The sequence below is a fragment of the Danio rerio genome, chromosome 3, assembly GCF_049306965.1.
Source record: "Danio rerio strain Tuebingen ecotype United States chromosome 3, GRCz12tu, whole genome shotgun sequence".
In the NCBI taxonomy this organism is placed as follows: Eukaryota; Metazoa; Chordata; class Actinopteri; order Cypriniformes; family Danionidae; genus Danio; species Danio rerio.
The window spans coordinates 45,756,541-45,771,461 of NC_133178.1; the positions used below are offsets into that span (position 1 = coordinate 45,756,541).

At 39.7% G+C, this 14,921-nt stretch overlaps 1 protein-coding gene across 1 annotated transcript; it reads right to left on the reverse strand.

Annotated features, from left to right (window-relative positions):
* Nucleotides 1-3,074: 3,074 nt before the first annotated feature.
* Nucleotides 3,075-10,721, reverse strand: LOC100001908 (uncharacterized). The gene has a single exon (XM_073944962.1). The coding sequence runs from the start codon at nt 7,194-7,196 to the stop codon at nt 5,349-5,351; it is 1,848 nt and encodes a 615-aa protein (XP_073801063.1). The 5' UTR covers nt 7,197-10,721; the 3' UTR covers nt 3,075-5,348.
* Between the last annotated feature and the right edge of the window lie 4,200 nt (nt 10,722-14,921).

Consider the following 14,921-nt stretch of genomic DNA (forward strand, 5'->3'; position numbering starts at 1 on the left):
ATCTGAAAGCTTTAAACGTGCAAGGTGGCATTGAATTGAATGGAAAACTGAACTGAAGAGTTCTGTGCATGGAAATAGCCATACGGTGAGCCTCAAACGCCAGTGTTAATCCTGTGAGTGTAAAACCCTGGTAAAAAGATAACCGGAACAAAACATAGACTTCTCAAGGAATCTGTATTCTCTGTTACATTGGCCTCAACATTTTTATTGAAATTACAAATTATATGTTTATTCCTTTTTGTTTATCTAAACCTACCGTCAGACTGGACTTTTCTCCCCTTAGACTTCTATTCATACGCACGTGAATGCGTCAGACAGCAAATGCAAACTCGTGCGAGAAGTTTCGCAGTGTAACAATGTTCAAGCTTCGTGAACTCTGACCTTCAAAACCACATCACTTGACTGCATGAGACCAATCGAGGATTCAAAACATGACCTCTGTGAACAGAAATTTAAAACATGGACCAATCGCACGTCTTGCTCAAACTAGAGTGTGAGTGCAGCTTTAGTTGATGTTAAACAATGTGGGACTCTTATAGAGAAAAAAAAAAAGTGGCATTGACAGGGTGTGCATGGGGTATTAAAATAAAATTAAGGCCTTTAAGGGGGTCGCACAACACTGGGTGGACATGACAGTTGGAAGTATAGTACACCAAATGCGAACATTTGCTTGTTATTTAAATAAAATATTTTTGGCATATATTTATATTTATATATATATATTTTTATTTATTTATATATATATATATATATATGCATGCAACCATAGTTTACCCTTGAATTTGGAGTAAAACTGATACAAATTGTAGTCAAATCCATAGTTATTGGACTTGTACTATAATATTAAAAATAAATATACCACCTTATTCAACATAAAAACTGAACATTTAATAAACCAGGACAAAACCGTAAATCCCAATATATAAGAATAACATCTAGTGGAAAATATATAACAAATAATTTGACCTTTTTTTTTTTTCTTAGTTTTGATTAATACATCATCTGGTCAGAGTCGCATGTGGTGTAGTTACAGAAGCTTGTATTGGATCTGCAAAATTATAAACATGATTTGAACACGCATGATCTATACCAGGGATTAGGGCTGGGCAATATAGCACAAATCTTAATAAATAATTTCCATATGGAACGATAATGATAGTTAAGTTGTTAATGCTTCTACATTTAAAAGAGTACCCCAACAATGACTGAAGCCATGAAAATTAGAGGGTCCATTAAATAGCATAAAAAAATTTGGTGACTGAAAATTCGTTACATCTCTAATATCAACACTGTTAATCAATATAGTCAATAGATCAATATAGAGTAAAAAAAAGTCCAGAGCTTATTGTTTTTGACATACATTTCATCGCAATTCGATGTAATGCTGTTTATCGGTCCAGCCCTACCAGGGATGCCCAAACAAGTCTTGAGGGTCTGGTGCCCTGCAGAGTTTAGCTCCAACTTCCTTCAACACACCAGCCTGGAAGTTTCTAGTATACCTAGAAAGAGCCTGATAAGCTGGTTCAGGTGTGTGTAATTAGGGTTAGAACTAAAATCTGAATGACACCGGCCCTACAATAGGATGTTTGGGCACCCCTGATCTATACTATACTACTACAGTGAAAAGAAATGACGCCTGGTTTATTGTACGTCATTTGTCAAACAGGGACATGCTGTCAAGCTGGGTTTCTGGAAAGTTCCTTGTTACAAACTTGGAAGTTGTGTCTGACAGGCTATTTTTGTCAGGAAAATTACGTTTTTGGGCAATAATTTATGCTTTAAAAGAGCACATTTTTCAGTCTTCCAGAATCTCACAACTCAAGTATGAGATTAATTTAGTTTTCAAGCAGTGCTGTGTCGTCTGCAGTATATGTACCTGAACAGTCTGTTCTATTTCTCTGCAACCTGCACCAAGATACCCACATTTATTTGTCAGCAAAATTCTGCTGGCTGCTATAAACGTCATTTTGCGTCATCCGGTGGACTTTTGACAGCTCCAGGGCTGTTGGAACTCCAGATCGAACATCCATGTTTCTGTACTCCTCCAAATGACAGATCGGCAGAGGGGGCGATTTGGTTAAGGGGATACCACACGTTTTCTTTCTTTTCACAAGTCAAGTAGCACCAATTTCAAAGTGGTCAAGCATCTATGTTCGAGCTTTTAACGTTCTGTCTGTTTCGTATAGATGGCCAAGTTTTATAAAAAGCCTTTAAATGAGCATTCTAAAAAAATATTCATTTAGGTCTTATAAATATCAACGAAGAATCTGAAGGAACACTTCACTTTTTTATTTGGAAATATGCTAATTTTTCAAGTCGCCTATTAAACAATTTTACCATGTTTGAATCCATTCAACCAATCTCTGGTGGGAGCACTTTAAGCTTAGCAAAAGTAACTGAATCAACTTAGACCATCTTGCTCAATCTAAAAAGTCATTAATAATAAATAATTTCATTTATAAAGCTTGACTCTTGTTACATCATGTGCTAAGACTAATGCAAAAACTGAAAAGTTGCTGTTTTCTAGGTCAATTGTCTGGGAATTGGTATATCAGCAAAATTCCTTGAGTATTCCACCAGAATGAGAATATACTCTAGTTCCTTGAAAATAGCACCTTATCATTTTCCATCAGTCTTTGTACACAATGTAACTACAGAAGAGTCAAGCTTTAAATAGGAACTTTAAAAAAATGAGTCATATGCTAATGGTCTAATCTGATTTAAGGATCTATGCTAAGCTAAAAGTACCACCGCTAGACCTAAAGAATAGCTGAATGGATTCAAAATTATAAACTCAAATGTAAGAATCAGCTCTTTGGTTTAAATCATGTTTAAACTTTGGGGATTCGAATCAAAGATTCGAACATGATTCACATAGAATTATTTAAAGCTTACACTCAACTTTAGTATTTGTCCAGCAAATAGAACGTTTAGTGTAAAGCAATCCTGTATTATATTATTACGTGGCCAACAATAACAATATAAAAACAGTATCTAATTATTTAATAAGCAAGGTAGCAGTATCTGAAGCTGAGGCATTAACTTATAAAGCACACAACACACCAACACGGATCTTAAAACGAAACAAAAGTTTATTGCTACTCTACAACACAAAGTACTAATCTAACGTTACGTAAAACAAACAAACGCACATACATACACACACTCACAAGCAGTTTGAGGAGAGTTTTGACTGAGTGGATTCAACTTCTAGCATTTGCTACGTTCGTAGCATTGCAACCTGAGAGAAACCATAAAAGCAGAGAATTTCGCTATTCTTTACTACTTAAACATAATTCACACCAGAGTCAGCAATGGATAGAAACCTTGTTTGTGCTACTTGCGTTCTGATGTAATTTGGTTTCCTCGACTGGTCCAAAGGGAAATCCCGGCGAAGCTGATTGGTCAGCGTAGCAACTTCAGTGACGTGATGGAATTCCCTTGTCGGTGAAGAGGGGTTTCCTTAGTCGGTTGCTAGGGATACGGATGTTGGACAAGGCGGCGTTCGAAGTCCTTCCTGGGTTCCTGTAGTTAGGATGAGTTTCAGAGTTTGGATGTGTTGACCCGATGGCTTGTTGTTGAAGCGGTTGCACAAGCAGATCGGGGGTCGAGCCGGCAGCAAGTGAAGGTCGCGGTCTGCTCCGTGATGTAACGAGGCTTCCGGCGAGGCGATGTAACGGCCACAGCACGAGAAGAGCGACGTCCGGGCAGCGACGGCGGTGACGACTAGCAAAGATGACCGGCAAAAGACGACGATGAAATTCCTTTGTTCAAAGTTTTATAGGCTTTGGTAGAGGCTGGGTCTACACAATACTTGTCCAATCAGATAAGGTGCGGGGTGGAGTCACACCCCAATTCCGCCCTCTAGAAGGCCGAGTTAGCAAATTGTGTCGGTGCTGCTTTGATAGCAGTTGTTAAAATAAAGTCTCATAACATGGACACCTTTCATAATATAGTTTCTTCATATAAAACAATGCATTTGAAACGTTCCTAGCTTTCAATCAATACCAAACATGAAGTATTTCACAAACATTCTGTAGATTTCATTTGTCACTGAGGGCTATTACTCAAGAACTATCTATAACAGTTTTGTTAAACACATGGAACATGTACACACAAAAACCTACAGAAACATAAAGCAAACATACATTACTCAAATAAACACAGTTTTACTGTATGTCCATTAAACTTTGGAAGCGTTTCTGTGTCTGCCTGAGAATGTGTATTCCTTGCAGACGCCAAAGGACACGCGAACCAAAAGGTACTTGTCAAAAACCGGTTTGGTGGGTTTTTGATTGTAGAGCCTCTTATTGTTTTAAGGTGTAAAGTTAATTAACACGCAACTGTGATGTTGACTGGATAGTCGTCCTGTGGATTGCCTTTTGCTGGGATCCTGTGGATTGCTTTGAAAATGAAATCAAAGCTCAGACATTTAGGCACCAACCAATCTTTTAAGGATAACATGGTCTGTGGCTTGTTCGGTTCTGGAACGATCCGTTGACTCCCCACATCCCCCATTTGGATGGTGATGTTCCTGGCATAAACATCGGCAGACACTGGAACAAGAGGCATAGATAGAGAGAGAACAGACACACAAGACACAAACCACATTTCCATTCCATAGACTGAGTTCTGGTGCAGGTTTTAGCTTAAATTGTTCGTGTTAGGAACACAAGGTGTAGTGTAACATTGCCTGAAATAATTCAAATTTAGTTATTTAGCTAGTTTACTTCTTTGCAAGTATGGAGTGGCGCTAGCTTCAACTTAAATAAGCAATAATTCTGCAGCAATTGACACTAATTTGGGAGAAGGAGTCAATCCTACTTTTAGGCCCTATGCATGAATTTGCAGGAGTTCCCTGTAGAGGGGACTGGAACTGCAAATCAGTTAGGGAGAGAGAGAGAAAGAAGGAAATCAAGAGGCACAGGGATGCAAAAAACAAGGTAGGTTAAAAACCAGCAATAACAGTGTTGCATATGTGGAGTGGCTCCTCTCTTACTAGAGGTTGTTCTAGCAGTGCTGTAGAGGAGAAAGTATTAGTGTTATGTTTAACTAGGTGTTTCCCTAGAATGTCAAAGGTTATGTTAGTGTGAAGAGGGTAGAACAGTTGATCTGTGTCAAGTTGTGGTCCTCCCCCATTTGTTGTTCAATGATGATGGAGCTGTCAAATGTTCATCCAGTAATGGAGGTACCGGAGTTTGGCATGGGTCAGGAAGGGTTTCAGGACTGAACTGAGGTTTGTCGGAGGAGTGGCAGACGACCAGAACGGCACTTTTGGAAACCTGAGGGCTTTCACCTGCAAGTGTTTGTTGGTTCAGGTGGTTGTTGCTTCTCCGCTCAGCGACTAGTCAGGCTGAATCTGCTTTTTCCTTTTCCCGTTTCCTGTCCTCCTCTATGCATTTGAGAAACTCTTTCATCATCAATTTCACCAGTTCTTGAGGGTTAAATCCCGGTGGGGCATTTTCCTCTTGCTGGTATTGAGTCTGAGCGTTGTCAGGGTGGAAGTTTTTGGAGTACCTTCGTTGACTCCTTGGACTTGATGATCCAGGGTTTTGATGTCTTCCCTTAGATGGTGACCAGCTTTTGTTTGACCCCCATTGGTTTCTTTCCCGGTGGTGTTCAGGTGAGCGTCGTTGTCCACGCGGTCCATCCCAGTGACTGTTCCTTTGTTTAGGTCTTGTGTCATCGTAGGAGTTCCGTTGTCTATTGGACGGAGACGCATTCCACGCTGGGGATAGTGGTCTCACGCTGTTTGGGCGTTGGGCACCCTCTAGTGCCAGTTCTGGATGGGCGTTAAAGTCAAAAACTGTGGCAGTTTTAGTGTTTTTCTCTAACACCATCTTTTGTTTGTCGTGGGCTTTCTGTGTCAAATCTCGCAATTGTTGGAGGCTCATTGTTCGTGGGCATGCGAGTACTCCGAGATGTTGGCTTACTGCAGGATGGAGGTTTCTCAGGAAGAGAATCTTAAAGTTCGGGTCTTCCATATTCGGTTCGTTGCGAGTTCCGAAAAAGGCTTGCCTGAGTCGGTTGTAGTAAGCATGTGGGGACTCATAGCGAGCTTGTTTTGTCTCCAGAGCACCTAAAAGTCCTTGATCTGATTCAGGGTTTGCAAACTCTCTGATGAAGGCTTCTTGGAGCAAGCGATAATTATTCTTTACCCGAGCCGGTTGTCGGTCCAGGAAGCTGCGCACCTCAGTGCTGGATGTGGCTCGAAGCAAATACAGTCTTTCTTTATTAGAGACATTAGGTCTCATTTCCAGATGGAAATCAATGTCTTGCAAATAAGCGTGGACCTCCAAACCACCTGACACACTTGGAGTAAACTTGCCAATGTTTCTGGCCAGCTTGTCAAGGTCTTTAAGGTCCAGACTGTATGACGATCTGTGACTGGCTATCACAGGCTCTCGTCGCTGTGGGATAAGGTAAGACTCTTCAGAAGGTGTTGGCGAAGATCTTCGGCATGGTTTCTCACCTCTTTCAATAGGTGAGAGCTCAGGGACAGGGGATCCTGTCCTGCTTGGCAGGGGCGAGGCTGGTGCACATCTTGTCTTTGGAGGTTCATAGCGCAGTGCATAGGCATGCCTGAGTTCACTGGCGGACTCCTCTTTGATGTCATCCACTTCCTGCATTAGTCTGTCGATCTCATGTCTTGCTTCGCTCAGGTGAGTTTCAAGGGCTTTGATTCTGGCCTTCTTGTCTCTTAAGTCCACCTTCGCTTCCTTCAGTAGCTGTTCAGCATAATCTAGCTTGTTAGCGACGTCAGCGTGGTCTGCTCTGGCTTGTTCTCTTTCTTCTGTGACGGCTGTTAGGGCTTCTTGTAGTTTGTCGATCTCCTCTGTGGTACCTTCATCCACCTCATTTGGTTGTTGAAGACGTTCCTGAGCCTCTAGCTCTAGCTGCTCGGTGCGGGCTTGCAAGCGTGTCAGCTTGTGTTGGAGTTGGGAGGCGTGTCTGTCACTCAATTTGAGGGTGGCTATGAGTGTGTGGCTCAGAGTACCAGTGATTTTGGCCAGCTCCTTGTGGTTGAAGCTTTGACTTGGGTCTTGCTTCATGATGCTGTCTATGTTCTCATCCAGTTGGTTTTGCGTCAGGGGCTGCAGTGTTTCGACAGCTTTAGGGAGGAGACTGCCTGTTACAACGCTCAGCCATGTTTCCAGGTCCTTCCAGTGGCCAACAGGATCTTTGGAGTGAGCCATGTTTTGCGGCGAGGGGAGGACTTAGGATTTAACTGACACAGACCTTGAAGAGAAATAGAGAGGAGACAGAAAAAACAAGGTAGAACAAAGCAAATAGACAAGGAGAAATGTTAATGTGCAATGTTAAGTGTGTTCTAATGTTGAGTGATGTGTGGTTCTCTGGAACTGTGGCCCTCTGGTGGGTACGCGTGTCTAACTGGTAGTCTCTGTGGAAAGAGTCAGTAGCACAGACACAGTGAGAGAACAAAGAGAACAAAAGTGTTAAGGAGACTAAGGAGTAGGGTGAAAATCTGTAGTTTCCACTTTCCTAGAGAGAGTTCCTTTAGCTTTTGTTAAATATAAAAATAAGATTTCTAAATACCAGGACTGAAGTTGCTATTAACTTTCTTCTGAAGTGACAGAAAGTAGGACAACAATAACAGTATTGGCTTCTGAATAGGATTGACTCCGTACACCAAATAAATTGTTTCTGGATGCGTGTTTAGAATTGGATCTAACGACGCCTATCTTCTTGGTGACCTGATGAGTGAGAAAGGAGGGGTGAGATCAGAAAATTTTAACAATTAAAAGTGTTCAAGTGTCCCAAACATCTATTAAATGTTTCTGAAATTCTCTGCTTTTTGACTCTCACAAGCACAATCCTTAGACCAGCATCAATAGTACAGTAAAAAGAAGATAGTTAGTTGAAAGAGATAACAAAGGAGTTAGTTTTATCTTAGCATTAGGTGTAAATAAGGATGTCAAAGCGGTGGCGCTGTCGAGTTGACACTACAAGAAGTGTTGGTTTTATTGTGTTATATAGTAACTACTTAGCCTACGTAGTAGAAAAATCAGAATTTTCCTTTTGAAGTTGGCTAGTTGGAGGGCTACTGTTCTAATACTAGGCTCAATGATGGCTTAGGTTGGTACCATTACAGCTCACTGGGCTGGACTGTCCAATTGCATCAATGAAGCAGCAGGGGGAGCACTGTCTGTAAGCAGGCTTAAAATAAACTAAATTCAATAGACTAAATTCAATTTTGAATTGAACTTAACTTTAAATCTGTAACGTGGTAATAACTTTTATAAGTTATCATTTAGATTGATAAGACACTTATGACTAAATTTAATTATTAATTGTTATTAAAATGATACCATACATCAATGAACCATTAATGAAATTAAAATTTCAAAACAATGAGGTTGGTTAAAGTAACATTTAATGCAGTTTATCATCAAATTAAACAATCATAATCAATTTAATCAAGGAGTCTTATCCGTTTAAATCAACAGTTATAGGAAATGGGTGTTCCTAGATGTTGATAAATGGAAAAAGAATTTATACTTGTACAGGTCAGAGAGCATTAATTTATATTCATGAAAACAAAACTATAATTCATCACTAATAAAACCAACAGCTTATGTGAGTTCAAACTGATTAAATTCAACAGGCCAGGTACAGCAGGAAAAACAAAAATAAAATAAACAGTAGTGATTAAACTCAGCAGTTAGATTGTGCACACTTTGATTAACTTTGCGTTTGTCAACTTTTCCAAGGTGAGTAAAGAGAAACAACTGAGATGCAAGAGTTATTTCAAACATCAGCCATACAATGCATTCAAGACCACTAAATGCTACGTGCTATCTATTAGCCTTCGCTGCTACTGGAAATGCATAGACTTCAATGCAAACGCGTTAGCGTTAGTTTAGCTTAGCTTCACGCTATGCTCATTGTTTACAATTCAAGCTGGCGCTGGCGGACTGCACATGCGCGCTTGAATGTAATTCCGGCAAGTCTCTCTGTACTTCCGGACCAAGGTTGCTGCTATGGCAACGACCACAAAGTGGAATAATAGCAAATTTCACAGTATCACTTGAGATGGCGGCGCATCTCACACTGTTCAAGCAAAAAGCACTAGTTAGATTTTATATCTTAACAGTACTGAATGATTCTCAACTTATGAAAGTGAGACAAAATTAATCAACAGGATTTCTGAGATTAATACAAATCGTGACAGAGATATGGGGGATCTCAGCACTCTGTGTTAAGTCTGTTTAGACTGCAAACACATCCGTGGATTCAAACCACAATTTCAATTGATCAATTTCAAAACTTCTCCTATAAACTACGCTAGGCAGCTCTCTCTGAGCTCCGCGTTTTAAATAATTTACTAAGTATTAGCAAATTACAGGGCAACAAGAATTTAGTTAGCTATGCTAAATCAGTTACCAGGAGAAAACACAGCTGAGTTTCCATCCGGGAATCGCGGCGTACGAAATCATACTGTGAAGGCCTTATATAACGTTATGAGATAAGCACAAAGGAATACGCTTTGTCTTTCTCTACATGCGCTTTAGAGCGGCTTACAGTGTGTCTCGGCGGACAACTTAAATGACGTTTTACTTTCTTAACAACACTAAATGTAGTCAAGCAATAAAACAAATGGTACCACAATGAAATTGTGCAGTAGCAAAACTTTTGTTCCCTCTAATCTATTCTTTCCGGACAAAAATAGAAAAGATTAACAACGTGATTTCTGGGTTTTGTGCTTTAAAAGTTAGATCTGCTTGCCCGCATTCTCCACCACTATGTAAGAATCAGCTCTTTGGTTTAAATCATGTTTAAACTTTGGGGATTCGAATCAAAGATTCGAACATGATTCACATAGAATTATTTAAAGCTTACACTCAACTTTAGTATTTGTCTAGCAAATAGAACGTTTAGTGTAAAGCAATCCTGTATTATATTATTACATGGCCAACAATAACAATATAAAAACAGTAATCTAATTATTTAATAAGCAAGGTAGCAGTATCTGAAGCTGAGGCATTAACTTATAAAGCACACAACACACCAACACGGATCTTAAAACGAAACAAAAGTTTATTGCTACTCTACAACACAAAGTACTAATCTAACGTTACGTAAAACAAACAAACGCACATACATACACACACTCACAAGCAGTTTGAGGAGAGTTTTGACTGAGTGGATTCAACTTCTAGCATTTGCTACGTTCTTAGCATTGCAACCTGAGAGAAACCATAAAAGCAGAGAATTTCGCTATTCTTTACTACTTAAACATAATTCACACCAGAGTCAGCAATGGATAGAAACCTTGTTTGTGCTACTTGCGTTCTGATGTAATTTGGTTTCCTCGACTGGTCCAAAGGGAAATCCCGGCGAAGCTGATTGGTCAGCGTAGCAACTTCAGTGACGTGATGGAATTCCCTTGTCGGTGAAGAGGGGTTTCCTTAGTCGGTTGCTAGGGATACGGATGTTGGACAAGGCGGCGTTCGAAGTCCTTCCTGGGTTCCTGTAGTTAGGATGAGTTTCAGAGTTTGGATGTGTTGACCCGATGGCTTGTTGTTGAAGCGGTTGCACAAGCAGATCGGGGGTCGAGCCGGCAGCAAGTGAAGGTCGCGGTCTGCTCCGTGATGTAACGAGGCTTCCGGCGAGGCGATGTAACGGCCACAGCACGAGAAGAGCGACGTCCGGGCAGCGACGGCGGTGACGACTAGCAAAGATGACCGGCAAAAGACGACGATGAAATTCCTTTGTTCAAAGTTTTATAGGCTTTGGTAGAGGCTGGGTCTACACAATACTTGTCCAATCAGATAAGGTGCGGGGTGAAGTCACACCCCAATTCCGCCCTCTAGAAGGCCGAGTTAGCAAATTGTGTCGGTGCTGCTTTGATAGCAGTTGTTAAAATAAAGTCTCATAACATGGACACCTTTCATAATATAGTTTCTTCATATAAAACAATGCATTTGAAACGTTCCTAGCTTTCAATCAATACCAAACATGAAGTATTTCACAAACATTCTGTAGATTTAATTTGTCACTGAGGGCTATTACTCAAGAACTATCTATAACAGTTTTGTTAAACACATGGAACATGTACACACAAAAACCTACAGAAACATAAAGCAAACATACATTACTCAAATAAACACAGTTTTACTGTATGTCCATTAAACTTTGGAAGCGTTTCTGTGTCTGCCTGAGAATGTGTATTCCTTGCAGACGCCAAAGGACACGCGAACCAAAAGGTACTTGTCAAAAACCGGTTTGGTGGGTTTTTGATTGTAGAGCCTCTTATTGTTTTAAGGTGTAAAGTTAATTAACACGCAACTGTGATGTTGACTGGATAGTCGTCCTGTGGATTGCCTTTTGCTGGGATCCTGTGGATTGCTTTGAAAATGAAATCAAAGCTCAGACATTTAGGCACCAACCAATCTTTTAAGGATAACATGGTCTGTGGCTTGTTCGGTTCTGGAACGATCCGTTGACTCCCCACACAAATTTAATGGTAAAACTAATTAAATCTTGGGTTCTTGTAAATGATTCATTCTCCTTCGGCTTAGTCCCTTATTCATCAGGGGTTGCCACAGTTGCATGAACCGCCTATTATTCCAGCATATGTTTTACGCAGCGGATGCCCTTCCAGCTGCAACCCAGTATTATGAAACACCCATACACTCACGGTTATACAAAAACTTGCACACTACGGACAGGTTAAGGCTGATTTATACTTCTGCATCAAGCGCAATCGTATGGTACGGCATAGCCTAGGGCTGCTCGATTATGGGAAAAAGCATAATCACGGTTATTCAAAAAGATTACAGTTGAAATCAAAATTATTTACCCCCCTGTACTTTTTTTTTTTTTTTTTTATTAATATTTCCCAAATGATGCTTAACAGATCAAGAATTTTCTATTAATTGCACAGCCCTAGTGTGGTCACAAACCCCTCGCCGTGGCTAACGCCGATGCTGATGTGCACCTCTTAGAAACTGCAACTACATGACGCCAGTTCCCGCCTCTGAATGAGCGAGTTTTAGTTCCTTGTACATTTAAGGTAGCGTTTATAAAAAACACTAGCAAAGAAACTTGACACAAAGCAAAATAACATGCTGCCAGCCAGCGTTCGGAAGTGTTATTGCAGAGCAACAAAAACAGCACGTATAAGTATAAATGCGACGCACAAGGCATGCGTCGTGGTCACGGCGATCACTCGACGCAGAAGTGTAAACCAGCCTTTGGTTTATTCAGTTTACCTGTGGTGCATGCGTTTGGACTTGTGGGGGAAACCACCCGGAGGAAACCCACGCGAACACGAGACGAACATGCAAACTCCGCATACAAGTGGACAACTAGCCCAGACAGAACTAGAACTAGTGACCTTTCTGTGAGGCGAAAGTGCTAACAGCTGAGCCCTGTGCCGCCCTTGTGAACTATTTTCCAAAAAAGTAGAATGTTCCATTAAGTGTTGGTATAAAAATGTTAGGTGCATACTTAACACAAACTTGGATAGATACAGCCCAGAATTTTCGTCTGCTCATATTACCCCTATATGACATGAATCAAAAACCCCAGCCTGAAGAAAATCATGAGTTTCCCCTCTGGTAACTGATTGTATCGTAAATGCAATCATTCTGAAGGGAAGGCAGCATAAACGTCAGTATTATGAAGTGCATCTATGCTAGAGTAAGTAAAAGCTTTGTTAGGAAGACAATAGTGTGTCTTTGCTTCTTTGAGAATGAATGACTCCCGAACGTGATACAGTCTGCATCAAGAGCGAACCACTGCTAAAGAGACCCGTCAAACTTCAGCTATCCTCAAACGCTTGTAAATATCTCTCCTGGAGGTCTTTGGAGCTGATAATCACTGTGAGTAATGTATTGTTCTATGCCAAAACAATATCGCTTTCTAGGTCACTTTGAGGCGGATATGCCCTGGAGATAGCATAATCCATGACGATACTTCTGCTGACACTTTCTCTCTGGCCCGGCTGAGATCATGTATTTGTGCTGTTTTTGCTTTATTTGTTGATGGTAAAGAGAAGTGTAAATGAATGGGTTTTATTCTAATCATCCACATGGATATAAAGATACTTTGAAAATGTTTTGTTGAATAGGGTAAATGCCGAGTTAGTGTTTTTCCCATACTGATAAACTTCCGGTGACCTGTTATTGTGAGTTTTTTTTTCCATTTTATATGGTTCCCTTTACAGCATTGATGTTGTAATGTCATTAAAATACATTCGGTTAAATAAACTTTGGCATTAATTTAGTTGCTCAAGCGTAAAACGATACAAAAAGCCGTTTACTCGCACGCGACCGTCAGAATCTGCAGGCTAGCTCAGAAGCTCTATTAAATGTACTGGGGTAAAATAAATGCTCATATTATAAAGACATGGCGGGGGGAAATGTTATTTAATGCAGTGCTTCTTGTACAGTCTGAGACCCACTTTATATACTTTATATCGGATATCACTCAGCTAGTAGAGATCGCTGATTTTTAAAGAAAACAGCCCTTAAGCGCGCTGGTTTTTGCATTGGCATACAGTTCGCCAGAGGCGCTTAACCCAGGTTACTGGCAAATTAAAAGTCCTATTAGCATGCTTCGGCATATACCCTATTGGTGGCTAATCTGTCTGCTCTGATTCTAACACATTGCTTATGAACAACTGATGGTTCGGTTTAGGGTAGGACTTTCATTTTGTTTTATTGTACCAGTCACATTGTATCTCTAAAAATAAAATTAGGGTGATTTCAATTCAAATCTGGGTAAAATATGGACAAACTTAACCACTGTAAATTTCTTAAATTAAAATTTTAACCCAACAACTGAGTTCATCTGATTTTATCCAAAGTTAAAACAACTCAGCATATTTGTGTACAAACTGATAACTCATAAACTCATTCGCATGAGATGCCACATTTCAGCAGGTATCTTAATGTTAAAACAACATTTCAAAAAATGAAAATTGATTTAATGCCAATTGACTGATTTAGTGTCAAAAAGCACCTAAAAAATTGATCACATGAATGTCATACATTTTTTTGGATGACAAATTTAGATATATAAAATCTGTATTGATTATAAAATATTGTTTCTTACCTTTAAGGCTTTAAATAATCTAGCTCAGTGGTGGGCAAACTTTTTAAACCTGAAGGCCACATCAAGTTTTGCAAACCAAGTGAAGGGCCCCATGTCCAATTCTTCAAAAAATAACTTTTATTTATAGTGGCAGTATGCATGGAACATGTAATATCGTACAGAAACATGTCACATTAACAAATAACAGATTTTTTTAAATAGTTATTATTAAGTCAAATTTACAAATTAAATGAGTTTGCACTGCTATTTACATTTACTTATCAATCACCATAAAACAATAATCCCTTATAAAATAAAATAAGGCATTTATTATTTATTGCATTTACCAAGCAATTACTAAAGTATTATTAATATAAATGTACAACAATCTCATTTGAGCTTGTATTAATATGCTCATATCAATAATAAAACTATGAGATCAAATGGAAGAATCTTAGTTTTTGTTATTTTAAGTCATGTTATTATGAGTGTGTTAATGTGAACAATGTGTCTGGTCCCCTCTCTTTGCAAGGGTGTCAAAGTCTGGAGTCTGCTACAGCAAAAATGCGAGGCTCAGCAGGCTGTTAAAACACACAGGGCGCATAAGCAGCGCGCAAAACTCTCGCAGCCATTAGTAAACCATTCAAAAGTGGCGCCTCTTAACGCATAAAGCATTTTCACTGTGATCAGCCCCTTAGGTTGTAGTCTTTAAAAACAGCAATACTTAGCAATTTAGACTAATTTTTAGTCATTAATGGTCAAGTGCATTTTAATATCCAAGACAGTGTTCTAATTCTACTGGTTGCGTTAACTGTACCGTGTGCAATACTGCCATCACATGGCTTTCACTTGTAATTGCA

Excerpts from the sequence above, each read along its gene's own strand:
- LOC100001908 (XM_073944962.1), bottom strand. The coding sequence starts at position 7,196 with ATGGCTCACTCCAAAGATCCTGTTGGCCACTGGAAGGACCTGGAAACA.